This window comes from Typha latifolia, chromosome 1 (assembly GCF_019914945.1).
Source record: "Typha latifolia isolate L0001 chromosome 1, TyphaL0001v2, whole genome shotgun sequence".
In the NCBI taxonomy this organism is placed as follows: Eukaryota; Viridiplantae; Streptophyta; class Magnoliopsida; order Poales; family Typhaceae; genus Typha; species Typha latifolia.
The window spans coordinates 16787898-16814918 of record NC_133086.1 but is presented as its reverse complement, the minus strand read 5'-3'; the positions used below and the strand labels follow the sequence as shown (position 1 = coordinate 16814918).

At 37.1% G+C, this 27021-nt stretch overlaps 4 protein-coding genes across 4 annotated transcripts; 2 read left to right on the top strand and 2 right to left on the bottom strand.

Moving 5' to 3' along the window:
• Nucleotides 1-239: 239 nt before the first annotated feature.
• On the bottom strand, nt 240-4588 carry LOC140802317 (uncharacterized). Its single transcript, XM_073157806.1, has 3 exons — nt 4265-4588; nt 2271-2432; nt 240-863 (listed from the first exon to the last, which is right to left on the bottom strand). Exons 1-3 carry the CDS (start codon nt 4529-4531, stop codon nt 504-506), a joined length of 789 nt encoding a protein of 262 aa, XP_073013907.1. The 5' UTR covers nt 4532-4588; the 3' UTR covers nt 240-503.
• A 4066-nt stretch (nt 4589-8654) lies between these two features.
• LOC140782472 (small ribosomal subunit protein eS30z/eS30y/eS30x) lies at nt 8655-9235 on the top strand. The gene is made up of 2 exons (XM_073129096.1): nt 8655-8790; nt 8873-9235. Exons 1-2 carry the CDS (start codon nt 8787-8789, stop codon nt 9055-9057), a joined length of 189 nt encoding a protein of 62 aa, XP_072985197.1. The 5' UTR covers nt 8655-8786; the 3' UTR covers nt 9058-9235.
• A 3942-nt stretch (nt 9236-13177) lies between these two features.
• LOC140780320 (BTB/POZ domain and ankyrin repeat-containing protein NPR1) lies at nt 13178-19886 on the bottom strand. The gene is made up of 4 exons (XM_073125777.1): nt 18903-19886; nt 16771-17518; nt 15492-15692; nt 13178-13606 (listed from the first exon to the last, which is right to left on the bottom strand). The coding sequence occupies exons 1-4, from the start codon at nt 19455-19457 to the stop codon at nt 13377-13379; spliced, it is 1734 nt and encodes a 577-aa protein (XP_072981878.1). The 5' UTR covers nt 19458-19886; the 3' UTR covers nt 13178-13376.
• Nucleotides 19887-25678: 5792 nt separating this feature from the next.
• On the top strand, nt 25679-26486 carry LOC140796966 (glutaredoxin-C7-like). The gene has a single exon (XM_073150195.1). The coding sequence runs from the start codon at nt 26003-26005 to the stop codon at nt 26390-26392; it is 390 nt and encodes a 129-aa protein (XP_073006296.1). The 5' UTR covers nt 25679-26002; the 3' UTR covers nt 26393-26486.
• Nucleotides 26487-27021: the final 535 nt, after the last annotated feature.

Sequence of the window (27021 nt, the reverse complement as noted above, 5' to 3'; positions counted from 1 at the left end):
GCTAGAACTAAAACATAGCTCCTTGCTGCTAGAATATAATGTTTATACATAGAAACAAATAAACATGATTGAAAACAATCAGGTAGAGCTTGATGTTCTCCATGAAATGGCTTCTTCTCAAACTGCTCAATCTCTTCACTCCTAAACAATCTCTATAAGGTCAACGACCTGATATGAAATGCATTGTACACGCGAAAGTTAATTGTAAGCTATGTAAACAAGTTGGACCATGGAAGAACTTTTTAAACATCCGAGATCATTGTACTAAATAGACAACTGTCCGAGACTCCAAGAACACAGGTGAACTAGAAAAAGGAAGGACTAAAAGAGAGCCTTTTTGACATTCATTTGGAAAGTAAGCTTTTGCAGTACAAGAAGCAGCATACACTTGTAATAGTAGAAATGCTTATAAAAGTATCATTCTTCATCAAATTGTGGGGGTGTCTGCTATCCCATAAGATACCTCGAAAGGCTCCATCTACTAAATGGCATCCCCCCACCCCCTACTGACCGGGGGCAGGCATACTCTCTTCATTTGGAGGAACATCACTTGGTGGTGGAGACTTCCTTGCGAGGGACTTAGGTATGTCAAGGTCATCTTGCACACAACGCTGCAAAGGGTGAGACAGGAGAATGCACATTTGGCGGAATAGGACCCTGGTGAGCCCTTGTCCACTCTCAAATATGTAGCCTTCATATTCAGTGACATGCTCTAGGGCATCAACCAACGCATCATATACCTTCTGCGGGCAGTTCTCCGAGCTAGGCTTGTCATGGAGATACATAACATCCATGGTGAAAAGCTTTTGGCTAACAGGCCATTGATGCTGCGGACGAACTGATGATCTGCAGTAAATGAGTATCTGAAACGGGAAAAGAAAGGAAAATCTTGGTGAAGTCGAGATATTAGCCACACAAACTTTACGGATTTCGACATGAAAATGAAGGATCTTTTTTCTGTATTTTCATACTGTATGCAATTATCACAACATAGATATTATATAGTTCAACAGCTATTATAAGAATACAAATGCCACATTTGAAGAGAAAGCAATGTCCTTGAAAAAAACATTGTAAGACTGTTTCTCTAATTTATAACGGAGTGAGTTCTAACATCATTCTGTGCCCACTTTTTAGTCAGAATTATTAGATTGAAGGCCAAAAATGACTAGCACCGTTACACTGTTTAGTCAGATTATCTCTCTCTCTCTCTCTCTCTCTCTCTCTCTCTCTCTCTCTCTCATGCCCACCTGACAACCACTCCGCCGACAGCCACCACCTACCACTCTCTATCTCCCATCTTCCTCTCTGTCTATCACACACTCTTCACTCTCACCACTCAATTTCTCATAGGCAACTACCCCTCCCACTCCTCTCTCTCTCATCTACACTCTCACCATCAGTCTCGCATTCTCACTCTTCCCTCTTTCACTCTCACTCCCCACTGGCGGTCACTTCACCTGCTATATTGCTACATAGTTTTTACTTTTTACTTTTTAGATTTTAATAGCGTGTTAAACTATTAATAGTGCAAATTTATCGATACTATATTAGAATGTTATATATTATAATTATTATATTTAACTTTTATATAATAAATATGTTAGATTTCCTAGGCACTCGCATACCACTATGCACTATGGGTTGGGGTGATTAACAGCATGCCGCAAACACCTTTCAAAACATTGATATTACAAAATAAGAGTCACAGACATCTGCATTAGACTAGATTCTTGAGGTGATTACATACAGTTAAATGAAATTATTTGAATAAAAAGTGGCAGAGCTTGGTTCCTTTATGGTTATAGTTTTACTGTTCTTATCTATCTTATTGAACTGGATACTGCCAGCAACATTAGTTGTTTCTCTTATATCAATATCAGCAGATTATGCACATATTTGCATAGAGAAGATAACCTCATCTAAAAACAGTCGCATCAATTAAAATGTGAGGCATCTGAAAATATAAAAAAAGAAATGTATAATGAGCTCAGTGCAAAGAAATTTGTGGTTATCCTCACAAATCAGCATAGATTCCTCCATAACAATGTCTTGGTCATATTTCCAATAAATTACTGTTTAGATGAAGTGAGTTACACCATTTCAGAACCCGGACATGATTGTAAAATGCAAAAACTGCTGGAATTTACCAAAAAAATAAAAACCATAAAGTCTTGGATTTTGATAACTCAAATAAGAAACCTTATGAAATATAATAGTCTCATGCATACACAGAAAATTGATTCCTAGAGCAATATGATGACACTTACCACTCTAAAGAGTCGACCTTGTGCACGTGATTTTTTTGCTTCATGGGCAGCTATACGGAAAAGCTGGGTAATATCTGCAAGCCCAGATGGTGATTCCACTGCTGTGAGTGATCTAACTGCTTCTGTTGCAGAGTTGACATCACTGCTGAAGTCCTTCTTTACCTTCAAAACATGGAAATTTATCTTTAAGGTTTTGTTCATCAAAAGAGCCAACCAAACCATTTATTTCTCATATCTAAATGTTCATGGCAAACAATAAGTAACCTTGCATAAAATTCATTTTAATTTCACAAATCACCATTTACTTCTATTACTAAATTTCCATGATATTCTCTCAGTTTGAGTCACATACCATGATACATAGAGAAAAATGCAGAGTATGCAGCTTACATGCATAGATGTATAGATTGTCAATATTTAATTTGCAAAAATTACATAAGTATTAAGTATTTGTCTCAATCTGTCCTCCTTTGACTGATTTTCTATGGGAACCTACTGCCCCATCATTGGTAAAACCTGAAATATTGAGGCATGAAGGAAAGAGTAATTTAACAGAAATTGCTTCATTCTATATTGTCCTCATAGTAATGGGAGCTCTTTCTTTTATTTATTGATGAAACACATGGAACAGAAGCAAGATTCATTCTTCATTCCAATATCACTGTTCATAGTCATGAAATAACAAAGCATTTTGAGATGGCTCTTTCTATTACTAGAAGTTGACCCTCAAATAGAAGCTGAGAAATGCATTGGGAGGGAAAAAGAAGGAAAGGAATAGAAGAAAAATCACGAGAAGATAGTGACAGAACAATAGTTCAATGCTCATGGAAAGGAAGCAACTCTTGTTTGAAAGACATGCGGAAAAGGGGCAAAAGTTGATTCTTCCTTTCAATGTCATATTCTTGTTCAATTATTTTGATATGGCTACTTCTATTTCCCTTCCAATGGAAGGACCAAAAATAAAAAGAAGAAACAGAAGAGATATCAAGAGAGGATAGTGATCATGGCCAGAAAGATAAAGCTAACTAGATCGCAAACCAGAACATCATTTAAGATTGTTTTCATAAGTGGAAATGTTTGTCATGTAGATTGTTCTTAAGAACAACTATATGAAATTCATCATAGCACATACTGTAACCCCAAGAGTTTTGGCTATAGAACATAGAAAAACATATCTAAACTCAATAAGAATTAAGACTGAATTTAATCCTGCCTGTAGGGGAAGAAATAAGAGATAAAGAGAAAAACTTCCATTCAAATTAGAGAAGTTGAATTTAAAGCTGGTATGTAAAATCACTCAGTAATAAGATTAACCAGTCAATGTAGTCATAACAGAAAAGGAAACAACAAGTTACGATAGAAGAATGTAGAAGAAAAGGAAAAAAAGAATACCAAAATCTTGAACTTTATTTCGACATAAAACTGAATTTCATAAAATCAAACAAGATAAATGACTTCTTTTAGCCATATTCAAATTCCTCCAATCTAAAGTTCTCATTATCCCAGCTGATTTTATATATCACCACGAGCTTATTTTCTTCATATTTATTATCATTCATTACTCATCTGCATATCTGTGCGACCTCCATGCGTCACTTACCAAACTTCCTTCTAGCCAGAGTTTTGAGCAAAATGTCACTTTTTCACCAATATTAATCCTTCTGATTAAACTCATGGCTTTCAAATTTTAGGGTCATTCCAAGATTTTCTCTCACTCAATTTTTTTTTTTCAGTTTAAAGGGAAGTTGGTTACTTGATCCTTAAGTAGGCTTCATCAATTGCGAGAAATCCACCTCTTAAGCATTCTTCATTACGACCTAGGTAGTAAATTCATCATTCCGATCGACTCTAGTGCTCATCTTTCTTTCGATTTCAACTCAAAATATAATCAAAACTTCAACAAACAAAAAAAAAAAACAACCTTTCATTGTAAACTAAAAAAAAACCTGAACGGGAATAAAGAGATGGACACAGAAGAAGAGTTAAATGGAGACCAAAGAGACGGAGTGGCCGAGGGCAGCGTAGGCGAAGCGGTGGTCGGGGTGGATGGTGAGCTTGGCGTTGACGAAGAGGAGGAGGGCTTGCTTGATGGCGTCGAGGCGCGTGATCGGCCGCCCTTTGGGGCCCGATACCTTCATCTCCGTCCGGGATTCCGAGTCCACGTCCACGCAGAACAAGATATCCTCGCACTGGAACCGGCTCGGCGGAAGCGTGTACTGGGCGGCCGATGGAGACATCGGCGAACACTCACGTCCATCCATCAAGACTTCTCTGTCTCTCTTTCCTTCTCTCTTTAATATTGTTTTTTTTTCATTGTTCTCTATAATATTGTTGAATTAGTAATTAGGCTAAATTTCCCAAATACCGAGCTTCGCATTAACTTAGCTCGATTATTAAACGAATTAAATTTAATAGATATAAATATGACCATTTTATTACAAAAGTAATACAATATGATTCGTGTAATCTGTTTAATAAATAAGTCGTATAAAACATTACATAATAATAAGATAACACGACAAGATTAACTCGATTAATAATTTATACAACACAAAAATATTATGCTAAGTATCAACTTTACTGTTTCAAAGTATAAAATAATATACGATGAACTCAAATAAAATAATTCTTAATACAAAATAACAAACTAATTTAAAAAATGAGATCGACTCAAGATCCATCACCAACATTCACTACCAAGCACCGACACTCTTCACCATTACCCATATTCACGTGATCAAATCAAAGCATCCTAGGAGAACAAAACCACTCATCCTTCTCCTATTTTCTTCCCTCAATCTGACGCTGCTACTCCGGTAATATTCACTGCATACACATTAGAAAGAAGAAGAAAAATAGAGATATTAGAGTAGTGGAAAAAAAATATTCATTGTAAATGATTTCACAGTTAGCGATGAAAGTGGTAGAGGAACAAAAGCAATTACCTTTCTTATTGCAGGGCAAATGATTTTATAGTTAGCAAATCTTTCAATGGAAGAAGTCAGGTAAGAGAGCAAGCTCGACAAGACCCTAATGAGGTAGTTGAATAGGTCATTAGGGAGGGAGGAGATCAGGGTGGTAAGTAGCTTTGGTGGAGAAGGTTTTGGGCTTTTGAAGAGGGTGGGAGAGGTAGATCGAGTGAGAGTGACTGACAACGACAACGTGGGCATAAATGTGGATCCGTCGGAGATAAGATGAGAGAAGAGGATAGGAAAGATGGTTACCTCTCATGTATTTGCGACAACAAAGGTGAGGGGCGATGGTGGAAGGAGGACTAGAAGAGATCAAGGCAGTAGCTGAGGAGGGTGATAGCTAGCTTTGATGGAGAATTTGGCCTTTTGGGATTTCAAAGAGGGTGGAAGAGTGGGGTAGTGGCTGGTTTAGAGTGAGGATGTGAGAGAAAGGCTCTGAGAGTTAGGGTTAGAACTTAGATCGTATTTATAGAGTATTAGGTTGGTGGGTTATCCCGACCCAATCCAATCCGACTTGTATACTTAAACAAGTCAAGCGAATCAAAACGGGTCAACGGTATAAACCTGAACACGATCTGATTATTAATCGGGTTAGATGGATTGATATGTCTATGAACCAAACTCAATTAAGAGCTGTGTTATTGTGTTGGATTATCTAGTCAAGTCAATTTTGCCACCCCTAATAAGGTCCAGTATCACTTTTTTTCTTTTTTGAAAAAATTGATATGTATTACCTCAAAAATTAGTATAGTCAATAATATCACAACGTACACCTTGCATGTGCCTATAGAAAAATGGGTGAAGGCCTAGAGGGCAACTCCTTCCAAACAAAAGAAAAAGTAGAATATCTCTACTTAGCTAGCCAATATGCAACAATGTTGTGAAATCGAGTGACATGGTAAAAAAAATTCTAGAAAATATAGCAAAAAACGATAGCATCTCATGAATAATCATCGTGATCATCCAAGCAGGGGTAGTAACACATCGATGAGCGAATTAATGAGAATGAGGGAGTTGGACTCAAAGATGACATTATGACAAAGTCTAAGAGTTCTTGTCTAGCAAACTCGATATCTTTGAGAAGGCTACCAACTTCAACCTACAAAGGAAAAGTTGACGTTATAGGGAATAACCTAGCAAAAAGGAAAGCATCCTAGTGCTCTTGACAAACAAATCTATGCCTAACCATCAGGAGAGAAGAGATTATCGACCCATCTATCTTGATCTAGGGCACAAAGAGAGCAGACCAACCACTTAGAATCAAGCAAATAGGAGGAACCATTGAGAGCCTGGTGGGCTAATATGGCATTCTGAACAAGCGAGACATGGTGATAAAGAGAGGATGGAAGCTCTATCAATTGCACTGGACTCAAAAAAATCTGATGCACTAGTGATGGATATGAATCATATCGAGAACAGATGAAAGAAAAAGCTATCACAACTTTTCCGCAAGAACTACATATTATACAAAATCACACAATTTAAACAATGACCCATGTGATCAAGAGAAGCTCCTTCAAGGAGCCAACCATCAAATACCATTATTGAGATGGCGGAAAGGGGTGAGGGTAGCCTTAACATGATGCCAAAGGCAAGCCGTTGGATAGCAACTAGTCAAAATGTAAGGGATATCTTTTGGGGAGAAAAGGCAATTGGGCAGCTCGAGGAGATATAGAGTCGAACAAAAATATAGTCATTAGTTCGTAACCCATAAGAACTTCCGGGCAAAGACCTTCAAGTTGGGAGGAATGAGGAGTTTTCAAAGAGAACTCCACCCATTCTAGAAGGGTTATGGAGAGAAAACTATGCATAATTTTAGCATAGGTCCCTGATACTGAATCCATCCAAATATAAGAACAAAAAACTAGGACAAAAGCAAATGTAAAGAAAAAATGGCTACAGCAAGGGACTAAACGAAAAGAAGGTTGACTCTATCATGCCGCCATCTTTAAAATAAATATTGTATTAAGTATTGTAAATTATTTATCTATTCTAAAATGACCATTCTGTTAGCTTTCCACTTATTTTTCTAATTTCCATTCCCACTTAACATATAAATGTCTATGACTAATTTTTACTCTCTTCTACGTAAAAATTACTCTCCTATTCTATCCAAGCCTACACTAACTTATTTATAATTTCTCATTTAAAATATTTGTCAATCCTTTCCTTTTATTCTTCTCGAACATTTTTCTCTCATAATATCAACATTTATAATTTCTATTATTCTCACTCTCAACTCAACTTCTCTCATTTTCATTTCTTCCCATAATTCTCTCTCTCAATCCCAACCTAATATCAAGTTGTACGATAAAATTAATTTTACTTTTTCATCTTTCTTTTGATCTCTCTCAATCTATATTAAACTCTCTCTTCTTTTCTTTTCTTTTTCTACTAACAACAATTGTAATTAGAGATCTTTTAACAAAAGGATCAATAATACTTGGATGGAATTGAAATCTATTTTCGTAATTAATATTTCTAAAAGCAAACATAAGCCTCTTGTACCATAGCATAGATCCTGTGTAGGCTAACTCATGTAACTTGATGGACATGTTATATTGATCGCGCGCATCTAATGGTTTCAATCACGCTTGAAGAAAAAATACATAAAGTTCATAGGAGTTGATTGAGTGTGATCAAAATCATCGAATACGCACAATCAATATGTTGACACATGTTTGACAACACCAAACTCTAATCCTCTGAGTCAGTAACTCTGTTATAGTAACAATATTATTACTCTTGCTCACAAATTTTAAAACTATAAAATTATAATTGAAAAATATATTATGATTTGAGCAAACTTTGAGCCCAAAATTAAGTGGACACTATTGATGATTGATTAGTACTGAAATCGAATTCAACTAGTAATTTAATATTATATATTTATTTATTTAAATTTATAAAGCGAAGTGAATAAAAATTAACTTTAAAATAGCTCTCGTAGTAATAAAAAGTGAATAAAGTGATCTTAAGACCATATCGACTATTTGATTCAAATATTAGCAATGAGTATTAAGTTCAACCTGAGCATTGGGTTCAGTAGGTTAATCGAAAGATTGCGAAGTGAAATTTCTCTTAATTAAAGTATAATTCCATTTGACTTGTTCTTTTGGACCTATGATTTTTTTTTTCTAACTAATTTTGACGCCCTTTTATTATAGGTTGTTTATGTTGAATTTTAATTTGAAAAAATACTTATATTTTTATATTGGGAGACTCCCTGTTCTAAAAAGTAATCTGTGGAGGGTAAATTAATTTTAGAGACATAGTATTCAACACTAGATATTCAGCATTCATGTCCATCATCAATCGGGTTCGGATCGGACTATCCATTAGAAAATCCGGATGCTATTAGCCCTTGTTACAATCCTAGAACCAACTGATTATAGGGGTACTTTCGGTATAAAAACTACCCGTAGATCTCGACCTTATAAGAGGAGAGACTGCTAGGGTTTGGGTCTTCCCCATTAGCAGCGGCCGAAACCTTCGAGTTCCCCTTCTAGTTCTCATCCCGTAAAACCCTAGAAGGAAAGCCGCCATGGGTAAGTTCTAAGCCATTTTAAGCCTCCATCTCTTTGATCTGCGGCTTTCGGATCCGTCTCAATCGTTCGTTATCCATCTCAGGAAAGGTGCACGGATCTCTTGCTCGAGCGGGGAAGGTGAGAGGACAGACGCCGAAGGTGGCGAAACAAGACAAGAAGAAGAAGCCGAGGGGTCGCGCGCACAAGCGTATGCAGTACAACCGCCGATTCGTCACCGCTGTCGTTGGATTCGGCAAGAAGAGAGGACCTAACTCGTCCGAGAAGTAAGAGAATCGCTTAAAGATTGCGCCTGGTACCTGTTTTCTTCATTTTGACTCTAAATTCGACGCCTTTGATGGCGTAGAGTGGTATTTTATGCTTACTTCGGATTGCTCTATGTAGTTTTCCATTTGATTGCAATGTTCAAATCTTTAATGGGATTGATATAAGATATTAGATTTTTGGAGATGGTTAATTGTCAATCTGAAGTGATACTATGACACCAATTTGGTAGACCATAAATTTAATTGGTAAAAGAAGTCTGCTTCTGCTCATCAAGTTGCCTTCTCTAACATTATATTGTGATTAAAGGTTGTCGCCGTTTACGAAGAAACCTGTGACCATAAACTTAGGAATTCGGGCTTAGTTTTCTAGGGATATAAAGATTTTTCGAGGCCCCAGTTATTGGATCTAGCTTGGCACCTAGACAAGTACATCAAACCAAACAACCACTTCATGGGTGCTTATTGAGAGGTGATGATTAATTGGTTTATTGTGGTGGAAGGAGTTTAGTTGAGTTTTGGGTAAAGGGTTGTATATGTTGTTCATTCATCTTTCTGCTTTAAACTTGATTCTGTTTTTTAGGCGAGCCCATTTAGAAAATAGTTTTTCTTTTCTTCTTCTTCTTCTTCTCTTTTTTGATGATAGATATTGATTCAGGTCATACAAAGCTTGAGTTTTCTTCTTCTTTGCTACATACCAAAAGGAAAATGATAAAAATCACATTCCGCAAACCCCTGGGATTGTGGTAGGTAGCTTGAGGAAAGGATGATTCTATTGTCTTTGTTTAACCTATTCTGGGTAGTGTTCCAAGTTGCTGACCATATATAACCACCTTTGATTATTAATAACAATGAGTAATGTAGACTAAGCATACTGTATTACCCATTAGCAAGGAGGTTAAGAGATTACAAAAATTTCTGCAACATCTCCTGTAGGATTAGAAATTGCTGGAAAGATTTACACCAGAAACTTAGCTGACTCTTGTAACTAGACTGTGCATCTTTATCACTGATCAGGACATTATGTAACTAGACTGGCAAGGAAGTGGTAGCAGTTATTTTTCAAAACAGGATCCATATAAGATCTTTGGCAATATTTTGTTGACCTCTGATTCTAATTTAATTAAGTGTAGACTGACATTATAAAGAGTCAAAAAGGTTTTTACCACTCTAAACCCTGGGTATCACATTTATGTATTCTCCATCATGGTTTTCAAAAAATGATTTCAGGATACCAGTCACTACTACCTAGAGAGCAATAAATAAGCACGTTTATATCTTGAAATAAGGAGCAGAGGCAAATGCATGGTCAGAATCACATTAAAGCTATTAAAACAGCAGAGAGGAAAGGCATTTTCATTTTATGAGATAAAATCAATGGCATGGAACCAACAATTCCTTTTTGACTCAGTTTGATGTAATAATACCATGAGATTAGGGGTGAAAATAGATCTAACACGTATTGCCAATCTATATTCGGATTCATATATTTTATCTTGATATGAATTTGAATATAAATATCGGATGGATGTAAAATTTAAAATTATATAGATGTAGCTAATATTTTTATATGGATTAGATAATTTCACTGTTCCTTTTCTCCAATCATCTTTGTTGTGCGTTTCCTCTCACAGAGTTTGCACTGAAAAAAATCAAAATTCAAACATGGATAGATAGCTCCTCTGAGAACAATACATCTCAGTTAGCAGTAAGGAATACAAAGAACAGTAGAATTATAAACCAAATGCTAAATGCAGATAACTTTTTTAAGCAATACGGAAACATTGGTGTTAATTAGAAAGATATAATGTGCATTCCCAAGTCAATACCACTTTGATAAATAAAAAGGAGACCAAATAAAATTCTTGTCAGCCTTATTCCATTTGCTTTAAGCACTTAGATTATAACTAATACAATGCGAGCCTCATTGCATTAGCGAGCATAAAGGAAATTAATAAATGCATGAAACTGCTATCTTGTTCTTATGGGTAAAATATAAATAGAAGACCTTGAGATCCAAAGAAGGATGTGAGCTTTAATGGTAACCCATTCGAGTATCATATGATATGCACTAAATTTGAGAATAAAATTTCACAACCAAGTTACAAAGTCTTGAAACTAGCTAATAGCCTAAATTATATTTTTCACTCCCTCTAAAATTACTTAAATATCACATTAGACCCCTTAATATACTGTAAAAATTCTGCAACCTGTAACCTTGGTTAGCACAGCATCAATATACTGCCTCCAAAAGAATTTCTTGTTTGAAGTATTACAATAAAATTAAATTTGTACTAATTCCCCAAAATAAAAGCCAACATCGTAAAAAAAGTTAGCAACAAAATATAAAGTTGTCGTCCAAAAACTGGGCCTCCTTAAAAGTTTATTTATCCACTTAGTTCATCCAAACTTAATACAATGTTTTGGGCACGTCAGCTGCTACCTTTTAATATTAAGTTTAGCGTTTAATACACAAAAAGACTATTCTTTTGTATTTATCTGTTAATTAAATAAATTAGAAAATTTTATCATGTTATAATTAGATAAACTAGAGAAAAGTATTAGATTGATAAGATGGATAAAAATTAAATCTTCTCAACCTTCTCGCTTTAATTTTATATTTGTACCCAACACTTATAAAGCAATCAACATTTTATAGTTGGGATGAAAGATACTTAGCCAATTTATTTGCATCTAAGCATGACAAAGATCGACCTCTTAGATATCTAATAGGTTTGAAAGGTGAATTACTTCTGATAAATAACTTCACGAAGAGCCCTTAGCTTGGTCAAAATCTCACAAAGTATAATCTCTACGACGTTTACTAGAAATAATGAGCCATAACTCGAGCCCTCCCACAAGCATAAGGATCTAAACTAACTAAACCGTCAAGTAATTGTTCAGGTGCACGTTGTTGAACGAGGTGGTTCGAGACACCGGCCGTGAGCTCGGGGTCGCCGGTGAGCGGTAGCTCGGCTGCCTGCTCAATTTGCCGCCACAAGCCGCCGCCGCCTCCTCCTCACCGTCGCTCGGAACTTTGCACTTCTCCCCGAGAATTATCGCCTTCTTCCATATCGTCTCCTCGTCCTCTTCCTTCTCCTTCTTGCTATTCTTCGCGATGATCCTTTCATGAAGCCTTATGCTGAGGCTCATCGAGAGCTTCCGCTTCCGCTTCGCCGACGATGACGGCGTCGACTTCATCACCACCGCGGGCGGGATAGGACCGTGCGTGGCGGCGTCGGGCGCCAACTCGACCACCGTCGCCTTTTCCTCTCCTGGCGATTTCTTTGAGGGTTGTTCTCGTTGATCCAATACCACTTGGGTTGTTTCTGTCGTTGACTCTGCATTTGGCTTTCGAACGGATTCGTCGTATAATGGAGGTGGAGGAGCTCTCGTGGAGGGTTTGGATGAAGACTTGGCGCAGAGGAAGGAGATGATGGCGATGACTGCTGCAATCCATGCAGCAACGAGTGGCACGATCAGAGCTTGGTGGATTAAAGAGTGGGCTTCGGAAGGAGAAGATGGTGGTAGTAAACTCCTCACCATGGTGATTGGTGAAGAGAGAAAGAGAAGAAGAGAACTATGAAAGAGAATTATTTAGTTAAGGCATGAATGGAATTGTTCTTGTTCATCTCTGTGATCTGTGGTTATGGTCGAGTTGGTTTTTGGTATTAACTGGCATATGCTAAGTTAGGGGGGGGGGGGGGGGGAGATCATTAGCTGATTATGTAATATGCCTATCTATAGCTTTGCAATATCTCTGATTAAAAACTAAATATGGTAGCAGTTCTTTTTCCCCAATTAAATATCTAGCTTTCGATTTTCAACTGCAAGCATGCATAGAGGCTGTTGATCTGGGACGACAGATATCAAATCTTGGAAAAACTGCAGACAATCTCAATTTCCTGGGTTCTTGATCTGGGATTAATATCACAAGAGCATTTTGAAATGTAGGGTACAAGCAGGAAGAGACTATCAATTAAGCTTGATCACTTCTGGGACATGAGGGAAAGAGTGAGGCATGGAATGGCCAGTTTATCTCACAAATGCATCAGTTTGTCACGTTTTGAGTTGCCAAGAAGTGACCATGACTAGAACTTTTATACATACAGCAATTTAGGAGTAGCTTTACAATCATAACTTAGTTGCATTAACAATCTAGATGAAGACAAGGTAACCTAAGACAATGTACGTTTACAACAGGGTTAAGTTGAAGAACATTTTCTTCAAATAACGGCAAAAGCAAATCCACTAGGAAACAAAGGAAACAAACAAAAAAAAAAAAACAACCAGCAAAACATTTGTATGAGGTGTACACTCACTTGTTCAATTAATTATTACAGATGAGGATGACGAAGAAGATTGTAAACCACACCAATTGAATTCCTCTTTATCCTCACTGAAAGCTTTCTGCAAAACATCCTGTAATTCGATGAATCTCCTCTTCTTATCTTCTGAAGTATCTTTTCCAAGACAAGTTAGCTCTGTTACATCATCGTCCATAATCTTGTTAATAACCTTCGAGCACCGAGGGAAATAGCGCTTCCCGAGTTCCACTGGTACATGACATTTCTACTTCTGATGAATATGAACGAAAATCTTCTACCCAAAGCTCAAACAGTCTTATTATGATAACAATGTGGACAATGGCTTTAATAATAACATGAGTAACAGAATGGTGGATATTTGACATTTTAAAGAGTAGCAGCCTAGCTATTGTCAGATAAGAGAACATTTAGATAGATGGCAAGAGGAAAAGAAAATGAGTTGAATATGTCCTCCTAAGAAACAAATAAACATAACTTTACTAAATCAATAGAGACTAATAATATCCAGTATATTTGTTGAAAATTGTAGGACTACCGTTACAAAATTCAATTGTATGTAAAAGAAGAACAGGCGCCAAGCATGATTACTGTGAGATTCTTATGATCGAGCAGCATAGTGAGGTTTCTCCAGTGTACTGTATAATTTAATGGTTGATAGAGAGAGGCTTCCTTGAAACATTACATTATCTATTTAAAGAGCTCCCAAGTTTTCCAACTCTTGCAAGTTGATCCACCAAATGACACATGAATAAGAATATGGGAGCTATATCAAACGAACTTCCTATTTTTCCAGCTCTAGCACGTACACTCACCAATGAGGCATGAATGTAGATTGGGGATGTAAAGACAACACTTGACAAAAAGCCAAGCATCCACTCTTATTCACTGGAAAAGTTAATTAATATAATGAAATGCATGAAGCACACTGTAGGAATATAACAATGTACAAACAAAAAGGAATAAGAGAAAAAAACCGTTTATAGTTCATAACAAGTACCACGGTAACATCAGTGCTAAACCTTAGACCTCCAATTCATAAACTATAATCAAAGGCAACGAAATTTGCGATTAACAATTATAACCAAAGTGGCCTCTTCTCTCAACCCAACAGAAAATGATTAAGTTTCTTAAATTTAATCTATTATTGCAAGTTTGCAATACTGAATATTGTAATTTTTCATCTGCAGTTCTACACCATGAAGTACTCTACATGTTCAAGTAAAACATGCATTGTTGCCCTTTCATGACAAAATCTAATAATTATTCTTGTCAAGTATCATATTTTTATCCAGCACCAATGCATTTCATGTCTTCCAAGCATCCATGATTCATAATTTCCCATAGAGCACAGTACATGCTATGCTAGTCCTTTGCATGATTATACAAAAGGATAACCTAAACGACTCTCACAACCACCAAATGGTAATCCCTTATCCATCCTAAAATTATCTTCCAAGTACTACGTTGTTCCTAGAAATTTATCGCTGGAGCTATTGATATCCCTTCCCTTCCAAAAGTTATCACTTTCAAGATGGCATATAGGTACCTCCACCTCTTACAACCTTTACTACAAGCCCAAGACTAATACTTTAGCATATTCAGATCACGTTTCCTCAGATGCAAACTAAATGATATAAGCACAAGAAAGTTCAACACCTTACAGGAGATACATTTGCTTCAATGTCAGGTACGTGTTTCAACATAAATCTAAAGCAGGCATGAACAGAATTTATACTAACTTTACACCACAGATGGCCAAGAAGAAAATAGTAACTCCACTGCCAGTGTAATACTCTAACAAAAGACAGGTACAACTATAGTATCAAATATTCACACAGACAATAGAGGGAAAATAATGCCTTATGCTGCATTCTATACATCATATAAGACGTACCATAATATCTTTTTCCAAGAACAAGAAGTGGAAAAATTTCCCCATCACATTGATTGCAATGTTCTATTGGAAGATCTATAGGTGTCAAACAGGAAAAAAGTAGAAACAGAACTTAAACTTCTTATGAAAAAGTACCTCAACTTTCGCACAGAATATGTTCCATGTCAATAATACATCAATATCATGAGAAAAGGTTAACATGTAACACTAACATCATACCTGTTCTGGAAAGAGCTTTCATTCGAGCTAAATGTTCTTCCTTGATCTTGAAAGGTGTTTCATTTAAATCAACAGTTGACTTCTGATTTCCATTAGGGTGGTTTGATCTAGACCCCAGTGTAAACTCCAAAGTGCCATCCACTTGGGCAATGTCCATTGCAACTCTTGCCTCCATGGGAAATAACATCCTTGCTAGAGCAACTGCATAGAGTGATCCAACCAAAATTATAGAAATCATAGAATTATGCATAAAATACTAACTAATTCTTTTAGGTGCTTGGAAGAGATTTACAACAGCCGTCAGCAATGTTTTATATGGACTGGATGGTCAAGATATGAATTTCATGCAGCTCAACAGTCATATAGCAATTCTTGATTGGATTTCTGAATCAAGTATCAGTTATTGGCTTGCTACAGCCAGCCATATGTCGGTCAAAATTTTGGGTAATTATCACTTTCTGATTAATCCAGTATGTGATGTTGTCTCCATGATCCAATGAAGTATACAATTGGACTAGTTCAAGTCACCAAAGGATAGACTAAGGTTTAAATCTAGGATGTGTATGCTACTTGTGATGGTAACCCAATTTAAGCTTCCAAAACTACCATTCTTAGGCAGCATATACTTGCATCTACGCTGTTAAATTGTCTTGCATCCATTTGCCTCCAAGAGATCAACTTTTGACTTTTGAGAGTTAGTTCAAGATCTTTCATTCTCGTAAGTCACATAAATGGAAGAAGCTGCCTAGCAGAATTTAATAGCTAACACAATTGCTCTAACTATGTCCAAACACAATATCACAAGGAATGAGTGAATATAAACAGCAATGGTATTACTTCTCTATTTTCTCTCACAAATCTTATATGTACTAGAGCATCTCCTATAAGCTCTCTTTGACAAGTTTTCGACACGTTTGATTTACCTTTCATGGAGACATGTACTTCACAATTTGGCATCTGCATATTGGCAAATGATATAAATGTGTACTTACAGAAAAGATATAACCATATCAAAAGCTGTGACATCTCAATTAGAACAAAAATAAAAAGTTTTGTAAAATAAAATAGTATTGCCTTTCAATTAAAATCTCTGAAACAGGATGCTAGTAAATATGAGTACAAGTTGCTGAAAGTCTTTCTATCAATAGATAAGATGAGGTCATTATTGTCGTTATTATTAGTTCTTATACAAATATTATCATCTGAATACCCTGGCTAGAATAAGTTTTCAATAGTTGTACCTTAAGACAGAAATATTTTGTAGTTTAAGATGAATCACCTCGATTTTCAAGGTATAGTAATCTTCCACGCAGGTCATCACCAGCAATCGCAAGAGAAACAGAAGCTTCTCCTATTTGTGGGTCTCTTCTTTCAGCTTGCTCTAATATCTCAATGCACAACCGATCTTTTGGAGATGCCTTTCCTTCTTCAGTAGCTTTGAAGTAATCTGCATACTTGGTAAGTCTCTTTGAGATCTGAAGTGCTTTTCTTCCATCTGGTGTAAGATCAGATGGGCTAGCTCCCTTTGTGAGAAGAGACACAATAATATTAGGTTCTTTACGGATTGCAGCAATGTGAAGTACCGTGTAACCTCTGGAGTTTCTGTGGTTGATATCTGCAAGCCCAAGGTCAAGAAGCTCTGTAGTAATTTTTGAATCGCAATGTGCTACTGAATAATGCAGTGCACATGCATCATCTAGAGTAGTGTGTCCTTCCTTCAATAGCATTCTCACTAATTCAACATCATCAGAATCAAGAGCTCGATGGATTCTCTGTGTATGTTTATCAGGGAAGCTACTGCTTTCAGAAGTAACTAAACCAAGATTCAAACGTGAATCCATGATTTGCTTGACGATATCCTGAGGCAATGCCTTCTCAAGAGTGACTATGTCAAGATCTGACTTGACCACAATCTCGATGCATTTGGCGAGCAATCTGGAGCAGGACTTATTACACAAATTTGCTGCAGAGAGGATCACTGGAACATCATCTATTGCGACCTTTTCAAGGATATCGAGAAGGTGCCGCTGCAATGAAACAGAAGTGATAACTTACAGCAAGAGAGTTGATAGGGAAAGCATGATTGAAGAAACTAGCTGTGTCCATTGAAGCAGAGCCAACACAAGACTTGCTAACCTTAAAGAGTAATACATAGAGCAAAAGTCAATCAGTAGCAGCTACTAGATCTGCAAAGTATTGAAGTGTGTATATATATATATATATGTGTAGTTATATACACACACATGCTATTCAAGATAGCTACTTTTACACAAACGCCTATTTGGAAAGATCTATATTGACGCATATAAACTAGGAAAAATTGAAGGATGAATAATGAACTAATTTATTAGATGTTTTACACTGTTATTTGATCTTCTTCTCTAAGGAAAATTTTCTTTATTTGAGAAAATTTAATTAAGAAGGATGAAAAAATTTGTTTACAGTTAAGAGTACAACAACAACTATTGTTTTAGAATTTTGACAACAACAAGGAAAAAGAATGAAAGAAAGAACCATAGGCAAGAGGGCACCAAATAACAACATGAATCAACCAAGATTAATAATGAATAGTTTTCCTTCATTATTAGTGCAATTGAGGAGAAACAAAAGATTCACTACTTTTTACCATTGCTTGGACATTTCTTGCCATCTAAGAACCAAAATAGCAACAAGAACAGCCTCAGCCCTCTCAGATAAAGGGCAGGAAATTCTACTAGTAGTCTGATTAGGTAGTCAAGTTTGGTGCTCAGCTAGATATGTTGGAGCACAAGGAACCGCTTGGACTGAAAAATCTGAGGCAACAAGTAGAGAATGTAAGAACATCAGAGAAACAGGTATTTGAAGATCCCAATTTTTCAGGATACAGTAAATCACTTTGAAGGGCTCCAGAACGTGATTCGGTCCCCTGTAGTCTCTGTCAAATTCCTAAACACCTTTTCCCAGTCTTTGGGAGTAATCTTTAGAGAGCAATTTCTTGCATCCAAACAAAACCTTAAGAAAAAGGCTTGATATTAGAGGATTGGAGGTTTATTTACGAGATCAAACTACTTATGCTAATGTTGATTTCCGTATAGTCTAGACCAGAAATGCTATATTAGGATGAATCGCTAAAACATGACATGAAGCTAAAAATTATTATATCTTTCCTTGATATTTTAGTGTAGATGGATAGTTCCATCAACAAGTCGCTGCCCAAACAAAGAAGACATTCTTCCCAAATTCACCAGCCACGGAGTCTGCAAATCGGTCAACACAGAACACTACAAAGATGCAATTTTAACCAACTCAACACAAAGCAATTTCATCAAACACCTAGGCTTCAAAACACACTTGTCAAATCATCCGAATAACTAGAACCTAATCAAAATCAAAATTTGAATAATATTCACTACTCAAAACCACCAATTTTACCTGGAATAGATTGACCAGCTCAGAGATCTGGAAGGTGAAGGACGCAAAGAGCACCTGGACCATAAAATCCACCGCCGGCCGGCACCCTGCGTGCGGGCACTCCTCGTCGACGCAGACGCAGACATCCTTCGGGAGCGGCCCCACCTTCCCACTATAGACGTACTCAAGAACAGCAGCCAATGCCTCATACCCCACCTCGAACTCCCCAACGAGCTCTCTCAGATCCACCACCTTCTTCGTCCCCGACGACGACGACTTCTCGCGCCTCGCGAATACTTCCCGGAGGAAGGGGCTCCGCGCCGCCAGCACACACCGGTGGACCCGGACCTCCCGCCGCGATCCGCCGCCACCTGCGGGACCGACGGCGATACGGGCGTCGGCGCAGAAGTCCAAGCCGGGGGACAGGAAGGCGGCGCCCAGGTTGTCCGAGAGGCGGCGGAGGGCCTCCACTTCGGCGTCAACGGCCGGGCCGGCACCAGCGGAGTCGCCCACGATGCAGACGCTGCTGGCGTTGTCGGAGTCGGCGGTGACGTTGCTGGTCTCCATGGCTTCCATGTGGCCGGGTGTATTAAGACTTAAGAGTGGGTAAAGACCGGGATTTAGAGAGAAACAGGGAAAGGGGAAGCGGAGCGTACAAAGGATGGAATAGCGTTAGGATCTCTCGAGTAGTAGTAGATAAAAGAGGTACCTTCTCTTGAGTCAACCATTGCCATCGGTGAGGTTATGCTTATGCAGCTCCTGCAGCTCAAGTTTGTTCCTACAATCTATAAATGGTATATGCCAAATTTCCGCGCCTTGGTGTGAGGTTACCCGTTTTCGTCAAGGTATGCTTGATTGGTGAAAACTGAGGTCAAATAACAAGTGATATGTTCATAAAACTTAAGCCAATGTTTAGAAATCACATCTTATATTTTATCTATTTTATAATTCTTACTCGTCTCTCGAAATTTTATAACCTAACTCCTCAATTTTCCTATGATGTTCATTTAAGACCCTATCATAACTTTAGCTAACTGATATTAATCATGTTATATGGTTTATATAACTCTAGTTCAAAGATTACTAAAATACCTTTAAAATATCCTGACCTAAATCCCTACAAAATTCTTTTCCTCAAACTAAATTCTACCAAATAAAATCTAAATCCTCTTTTCTAAAATTAAATCCTACCCAACAAAATTAAAATACCAAACTCCACAACTCCATAGGAATCTCCCAAAATCCGTGGGACCTATAAGCTTTAGAAGCTTCTAACTTTATCCAAGTTTCTCCATCTCTCTAGCTCAAACCTTATTTTTCTGCATCTTTCCCCAAATTTTCTTGGTCTCCTTTTTTGTCTTTGAGATCGCAAGTAACAAAGTCAGCATAGAATTTGGGAAGCTCTGAGATGTCCATGGCTTGGAGTTTGGAAGCTTCGAGATCGGCTTGTTATTTAGGAGATGTTTTTTATGGTTTGGAAAAAAACAATAAGTTATGGAAGTTCAAGTTATGAATAAAATTAGAGATGAGTACGAAGGTAATTTAGGAATATTATAAATTACATAGTGGATTATAACATAATATTATCTTTTTGGTGTCGTTCTATTTGATTATGGTTAGGTTACGTTAACTCCCGATGTTAAATGAATATTATAAAAAAAAGGAGGAGTCGCGTTATAAAATCCTCAAAGCCGAGGTGCAAATCACAAAATAGGCAAAAAGTAGAGTGTAATTTATAAAAATATTTAAGTAAAATGAGTAATTATTATAATTAATAATAGCATATAGTATATAAAAAAATTACATTTCTCTCTTTTTAAATAGAAAATAAACAATTAAAAAATATATATATGGTTAAAAGGGTTAATATGTTAAATAAGATGATCTATATAAAGATAAGGTTATTATACCTCTACTTAATCATTAGAAAAGATTATATATGCGGGCAGCCAATGGCACTTGCGCACCTGGAAAGAAGAGCTTAAAAGTTTAACCGAATTATATGCACATCATTGAAATTGGAAGGTGCAGGTAAATTTTCTTCTTTTTTTTTTACATTTCACTACCTACATTTTGATCTTATTGTAGAGAAACCACTGGCCTCGCTTGATATATTTGTATGTTTTAAAAACTATTTTAATAATTTTCTGCCCATGGTTTCATATTCATATTATAAAAACAAAATTAGCCACAAGGTAGAGAGAGAAAATAGCACACGGGTTTACGAATTAACAAAATAAAAATTTAATCTTTTCATATTTGATTTTTTTTAATATAAAATATAACCTTTTATTTACATTAGATTAATCCTCTCCCTAATATGAAACCAAAGGGCAAAGCTACTAAAATTTATATTAAAGAATCTAATTAGAAAGAAACTAAGTTGAGCTGGACTCTACTTAATCTCTATCCAGCTTTACTCTAGTCATTCCTAAGCAAATCCTATATAAAAGAAATTTATTGAAACCACCCTATATTTTTTTTATTATTGTTCACACACTATTTAAACTTTTACATTTTATATTTAATATCTTAAAAATATTTTCTTGACCTAGTAATTATAGATCTAAATTAATTAAGGCAAAACCAATAATTTTTTTTATTTTTTATTTTGAAAAGTAATAAAATATTCTCTATTATATTAGCTGCAGTAAACTTAAAATTAATTTAGGGTGTTTTGGGGCCCAAAGGTAGGTTGTTAATGGCAATAAAGATAAAATATAGGGGCTTTGTGAACTCCACGAGTGAAGGGCCGGGTCCCACCAAATGAGTGGACGAGGGAGATGTAACGAGAAAGAAAAAGTAATCAAAAAGAATTAGTCAACGACTCGAGTCTGTTTCCCGAGTGGATTTAAGTTACATCTATGGGATGGTGGGCCCGAATCCAAGTGGTCCATTGGGCTTGGAAACACACTCTTTTTCTTCTTCTTCTTCTTTTTTTTCTCTTCCTTCTTCCTCTCTCTCTCTTTTCTCCATCCCTTAAAAGTCAAGAATTTGTTTACAGGAATTTCTCTAAAATATTTGATAAATTTGTGAAGCTAATTTCTTTTTCCTTCGCTATATATTCGATAAAAAAATTTCTCCGTCACTTTCACTTTTGTGCAAATATAAAACTTTCGATGGCACATAAAAAAAATATTAAAATTTTTTCATTGAGATAGTACTCAGATAGTTAAAGAGGCTCCTGTTATAATAATATTTTCAAACTCGAATTCTGACAGAATAGAAAAGTATTTAGTAGTCCATTAAGACCACATGTTTTATTTTATTAAACGTTATTTTTTGATATCATATGCACACAAAAAGAAATATTGTCTCAGTTACATATCTTGTGATGCCAAATCTTTCATCCATCTTAATCCTTAGTATAAAAGCTCTCATGGCCTAGTTTTCTCCTTTTAGCATTGATGAGGAGTTAGTATCTTTATCCTGCCACTAGAACATTGCTATAAGATTGTTTATAGAATACTATTAACACCAGTATGAAGTTTGCTCTTTGAAATAACTCTTTCTTCCATACCGTCCTTTTTTATATGAATGTTTAGTATAAAATATAAATCTACCCATTGATGAACCTATAAAAGTATAAAAGAGAGTTGAATGATGAGAAAGTTGAACATATTAGACTTGAATCCCATCTTTCAAAAGAAAAAATTTATATTGGTGGAGAGAGAAGTTTAAGGTAGTCTTGTACTCTTGTATCATTTTGAATCAGAAAGATAGATTTGAAATAATTCTTTCAAATCTAATATGTTATTCAATGATTGTCTTATTATACCTTCAAACACCACTGTCGGTGATGCTATATCTTTCATTCATCTTTATCCTTAGAATAAAAGCTCTCATGATGGCCTAATATTTTCCTTTCATCGTTGATTAGTACTTGTCGTATCCTGCCACCAAAATAATTGCATGTATGATTGATTATATACTACTATTAAAACCATCATATATATATATAGAGTCAAAATAATAGTCAACTAATTGTACACTAAACGAAGGAGCTAGTTCGTTTTCTTCATGTCAGTATAAGAAAAATAAAAGGCATGGCATCTCATTTATCTCTTTAAGCTCTTCAAACATATTTGTTAGATAGATATTTTTGTTAATTTTAGAAGAATTATTTTTTCCACAAGAGCTCAACGTGTTAACTCACCAATTACTATAAAAACATACAAATTATCTTTAAACGTTTAAAAATCTTAAGCCCTTAGATACCATTTTTTTTTTTCTTAATGCCACTACCACCGTCTCCTCTCCTCCAAACCCTACTCATAACTATATATATATATATATATATAGCTGGGCCGAGGCGAGGTAGGCTGACGAAGTTCTATTATATAGTATTAAGTTAGCGGGCCAGGCCATGAAAGCCCAGTAATAGCTATAATATATATTGATATATATATATATACATCAGAAAGCCTAATGCTTGCGTGTTAGAGACTGGGAGGATTAATATTAGTTTTATGATCATGTTCTTTTCGTTACGCATAATGGCTTTGTAAAGTAATAAAATTAGTTTGGAGGAAACGTAGGTTGGCATCCATTAAGGGACCTAAAGATACTTCTGCTGTCTATTTCATTGCCTCATTATGATCACCTTCCACAAATATTAAACCTCATTATCGTGTTAATGGTGTCGTAGTTAGTGAGTATGTTAGTTGAGAAGGTCAATTTTGCTTCTCCAATCAATTGGGATTTTTTTTTTCCTTTTTCTTTTGTTGTTGAAAGAGATAGTTAATTAAGGTAACTAAGAAGGGCTTATGGGCCGGATTAGATTGGTAACGACAAAAATAAAATAAAATTGAGCCCGTAGATTAATTATATAATAATAATCTAAATTAGGATTAGTTGTTTTCCTATCCATACATGATCTTGATCATATCTGCAATTTAATATGAATATAGCTACATTATTGGTCGTGCAACTTTCCAAGTGGGCTAATCAAGCCATTTATTAGGCCAATGATTCACCTTGTAAAATAATCGTCAAATAAATTGAAGAACATGGTCAATTAAGTGTGTCTATTGGATGTCAAACCCTATTTCGAGTCTCCTAATACTAGTCCTTCAGAAAGGACAAAATTAAGTTAAAACTATATAAACTTGGAAAGTAGTAGTAGTAGTACTACAGTACCTCCCACACATAGCACCAAACTGGGCCGGAATAGGTGGTTTATTTTAGTTATGGTGTCTTACTACTATCATTAAAAATAAATGATTTGATTACTAGAAAACTATACATATATATATATATATAGTTAATTTAACTAAAAAATTAATATAAATTAAATACACGCGATCAATACGTTAATGTAAGCTTTATCGATACACTAAGACTAGCATAATCCACTTAACAAATTAAGAGTCTTGACTTAATAGTGATTTCTTACTGGTTTTTTTTTTTTTTTTTTTTGGGTGTATGAGAGTCAACTGGTGTGAGGTTAGGAATCAGAGAGGTCTGTCGTTATACACTAACGGTGATAATCGGAAAAAGAAGCCTTCAGATGCCGACAAAAATCCAGGCCGAGTACAGCCAAGATGGATACTTTTTCCTCCTACAAAAAATCTTATAAAAAATTCTCTCTTTGCTCTAAGAAGGTGGATGACGTCACGCCTCCTTAACTCTCGGGTCAACTCAGAGCAGCGGTGCATGGATCTCTGACACGTGCTTATTCTCCCTCTCAGATATATCGGATCAATCACCTTGCTTGAGAAAGGATCCGATTCATAATAATCCTCTACCCTTCTAGGAGTAGTAGGCAGGCAGGAAATGCTGTAACTGCATGTGCACGTAGCCAAACTGTCTACTAAAATTTAATGTCTTATTATTTCTTTACATTATTTTTTAAATACTATAGAGTCGCTTTTATTACTCTCATGCATGTCATTAATGTGAATTACGTGCGTGCTTAACCAATAATCATGATTAAAGTATGTGCTGTAGCTTTATTGCCTTCTATCCATTCCAGAGTCAACCAAGGTTGGCAGACATAACCATCAGAGCTGTAAAAAGATATTTTAGATAACGGCCCAGTCAGGACAAACACACAGGTGTTTAACGAAATGATCGATCATTACCAAATTAAAATTACTTACCAATTTTAAAGTAATGGGCCTCTGCCACTTTGCCCCTCTTCTCTCCCTCCTCCTCCTCCTCCTCCTCCTCCTTTGAGTGCAGACGTCGGTTGCCACCTCTGCACGCCACGTCAACGCTCGTCTTACCCCGCACGTATCCGTGTCAGGCAAGCAACCTCCTCGTGCATGGCGGGACACGTCAGCGTCACATTGGGACCCCCTCTACGGAATTCCCTAGAGTGGCCATCGAAGGTCGAGATATTTACGACCGTGCCGCTGCGATCCTGGCCGTTGATGGGGTGTTTGCAGAAACCCCCGTCGATGGCGTTGCCGTTGTGCATGGCTTCAAATGGAAGTCCAACTACCGCGCCGCACAGTCGGTGGTCCTCGGGAGCGCCACGTGTCCCACTGCAGGGGCCTGACGTCCGCAGGAGCCCACTGCGCCTAGGCATCTCATTAATAGCCACGTGCCCGGAAGAAGGGAGTGACGTCAGGTGGGGGCCATAGCCCCCTCAACTGTGGGGTCGTGGTGGTGGTGTGTGTGTGTGGGGGGGTGATGATGTCAGCTCTCCCGCTATTTAGCCAATCAAGGATTCTCCTCTCCGGCCACGTGACGCAAGCCCAGGTCCGCTCGTTCCCGTCACCTCCCCCATGTGAACGCGCCTCCTCTTATCTTCTTTTGCTGTTATACTCATCTAGTGTGCCCTATTTTGTATTTAATTACCTCCAAAAAAATTTATTTAGGAATATACTCCTCGCATCATAGCAATGGATCAAAATTATTTTCCCTGTGGAATTAGATAGATTGCGCTTTAAACAGTCATTTGCAATAACAGTTTCGAGGGCATATACATAGATAAGAGAATTCCAAGGGTTATAAAAGCAAAAAAAGAAGACGCTCTCAATTTTATATATTCGCCCACCCCCTCCCCTCCCCTTCAACGAATCCCCTAGCTCTTCTCTCCGACCTTGTTATTCTTCCTCTCTTCTTCTCTTCTAGATCTCCACGACGATTTGAGCCTACCAATCACGCGGTTACTGATGCAGGGCGTGAGTTGCCAGCCGTTCCCGAGCGGCAGCGATCCGGCGGCTGTCGGCCGACGGAGCGTGGCCGCGCTGACGATCGACGGCGGGGAGGCGCCGGAGAAGAGGATCGAGCGGCTGATACGCGAGCACCCGGTGGTGATCTTCGCTCGTCGGGGATGCTGCATGTGCCACGTCATGCGGCGGCTGCTGGCGGCTGTGGGGGCCCATCCGACCGTGATCGAGCTCGAGGAGGCCGAGGAGGCGGCTGCGATCCTCGCCGCCGGCGTGATCCCGGCTCTGTTCGTCGGCGGCGTGGCGGTCGGCGGGATCGAGGGGCTGATGGGGCTCCACCTGAGCGGCCGCCTCGTCCCCAGGCTCCGGGAGGTCGGAGCACTTCGGGGATGATGGAGGGGTTTATCTGTAATTTTCCAGTGCACCGCCTCGTCTTGTCCTTTTCTTTCTGTTTTACTCGATAAAATTTGGGGATTGGAAGGTCCAAGTCAGGCGTTTCAGAAACTACTCCCCATCAATGCCCCTACTGTTCCGATGCTCATAATATTAACACAAAGGGTAAAAAGGGAACAAAAATATGCAAAGGTGGGATAGCATTTACTATTCTAATTTATTGCTTACTATTTACCCTCTTTAACGTTTCAGGAGAAATTATCACCCTAATAAATGGGAATAAAATTGTTAGTAGATCAAAAGTAACAACAAATTTTGGAGTAATAATAATAAATTTACAACAACAAAAAAAAAAAAAAACTGTTCATGCCATTCATCTTAGTTCATTTGGTTAGTAGAATTGGCCTTTTTAACTGCCATCAAACTCTAGGATGTCCTAAGTTGCACAACAGGTATATAGTTAATTTTGGTTTAAATAATAAAATCTATCATCTTCCTATATTATATTACACTTGTGCCTTTACTAATATATACCAACTTTCTATTTATTATCTTCTTACCCTGCCTCATTTCCTCATTGGTAGCATTAGCAATGAGACAAAAAAAAAAAATAATAATAATAATAATAA

Coding starts and splice junctions, on each gene's coding strand:
- LOC140802317 (XM_073157806.1), bottom strand. CDS start 4,531: ATGGATGGACGTGAGTGTTCGCCGATGTCTCCATCGGCCGCCCAGTAC. Junction 2,433..4,264: donor TCGGCCACTCCGTCTCTTTG/GTCTCCATTTAA, acceptor CATGTTTTGAAG/GTAAAGAAGGACTTCAGCAG. Junction 864..2,270: donor AAGGTCGACTCTTTAGAGTG/GTAAGTGTCATC, acceptor TTCCCGTTTCAG/ATACTCATTTACTGCAGATC.
- LOC140780320 (XM_073125777.1), bottom strand. CDS start 19,457: ATGGAAGCCATGGAGACCAGCAACGTCACCGCCGACTCCGACAACGCC. Junction 17,519..18,902: donor AGCTGGTCAATCTATTCCAG/GTAAAATTGGTG, acceptor GTTTCATTGCAG/CGGCACCTTCTCGATATCCT. Junction 15,693..16,770: donor ACTATACCTTGAAAATCGAG/GTGATTCATCTT, acceptor CACTCTATGCAG/TTGCTCTAGCAAGGATGTTA.
- LOC140796966 (XM_073150195.1), top strand. CDS start 26,003: ATGCAGGGCGTGAGTTGCCAGCCGTTCCCGAGCGGCAGCGATCCGGCG.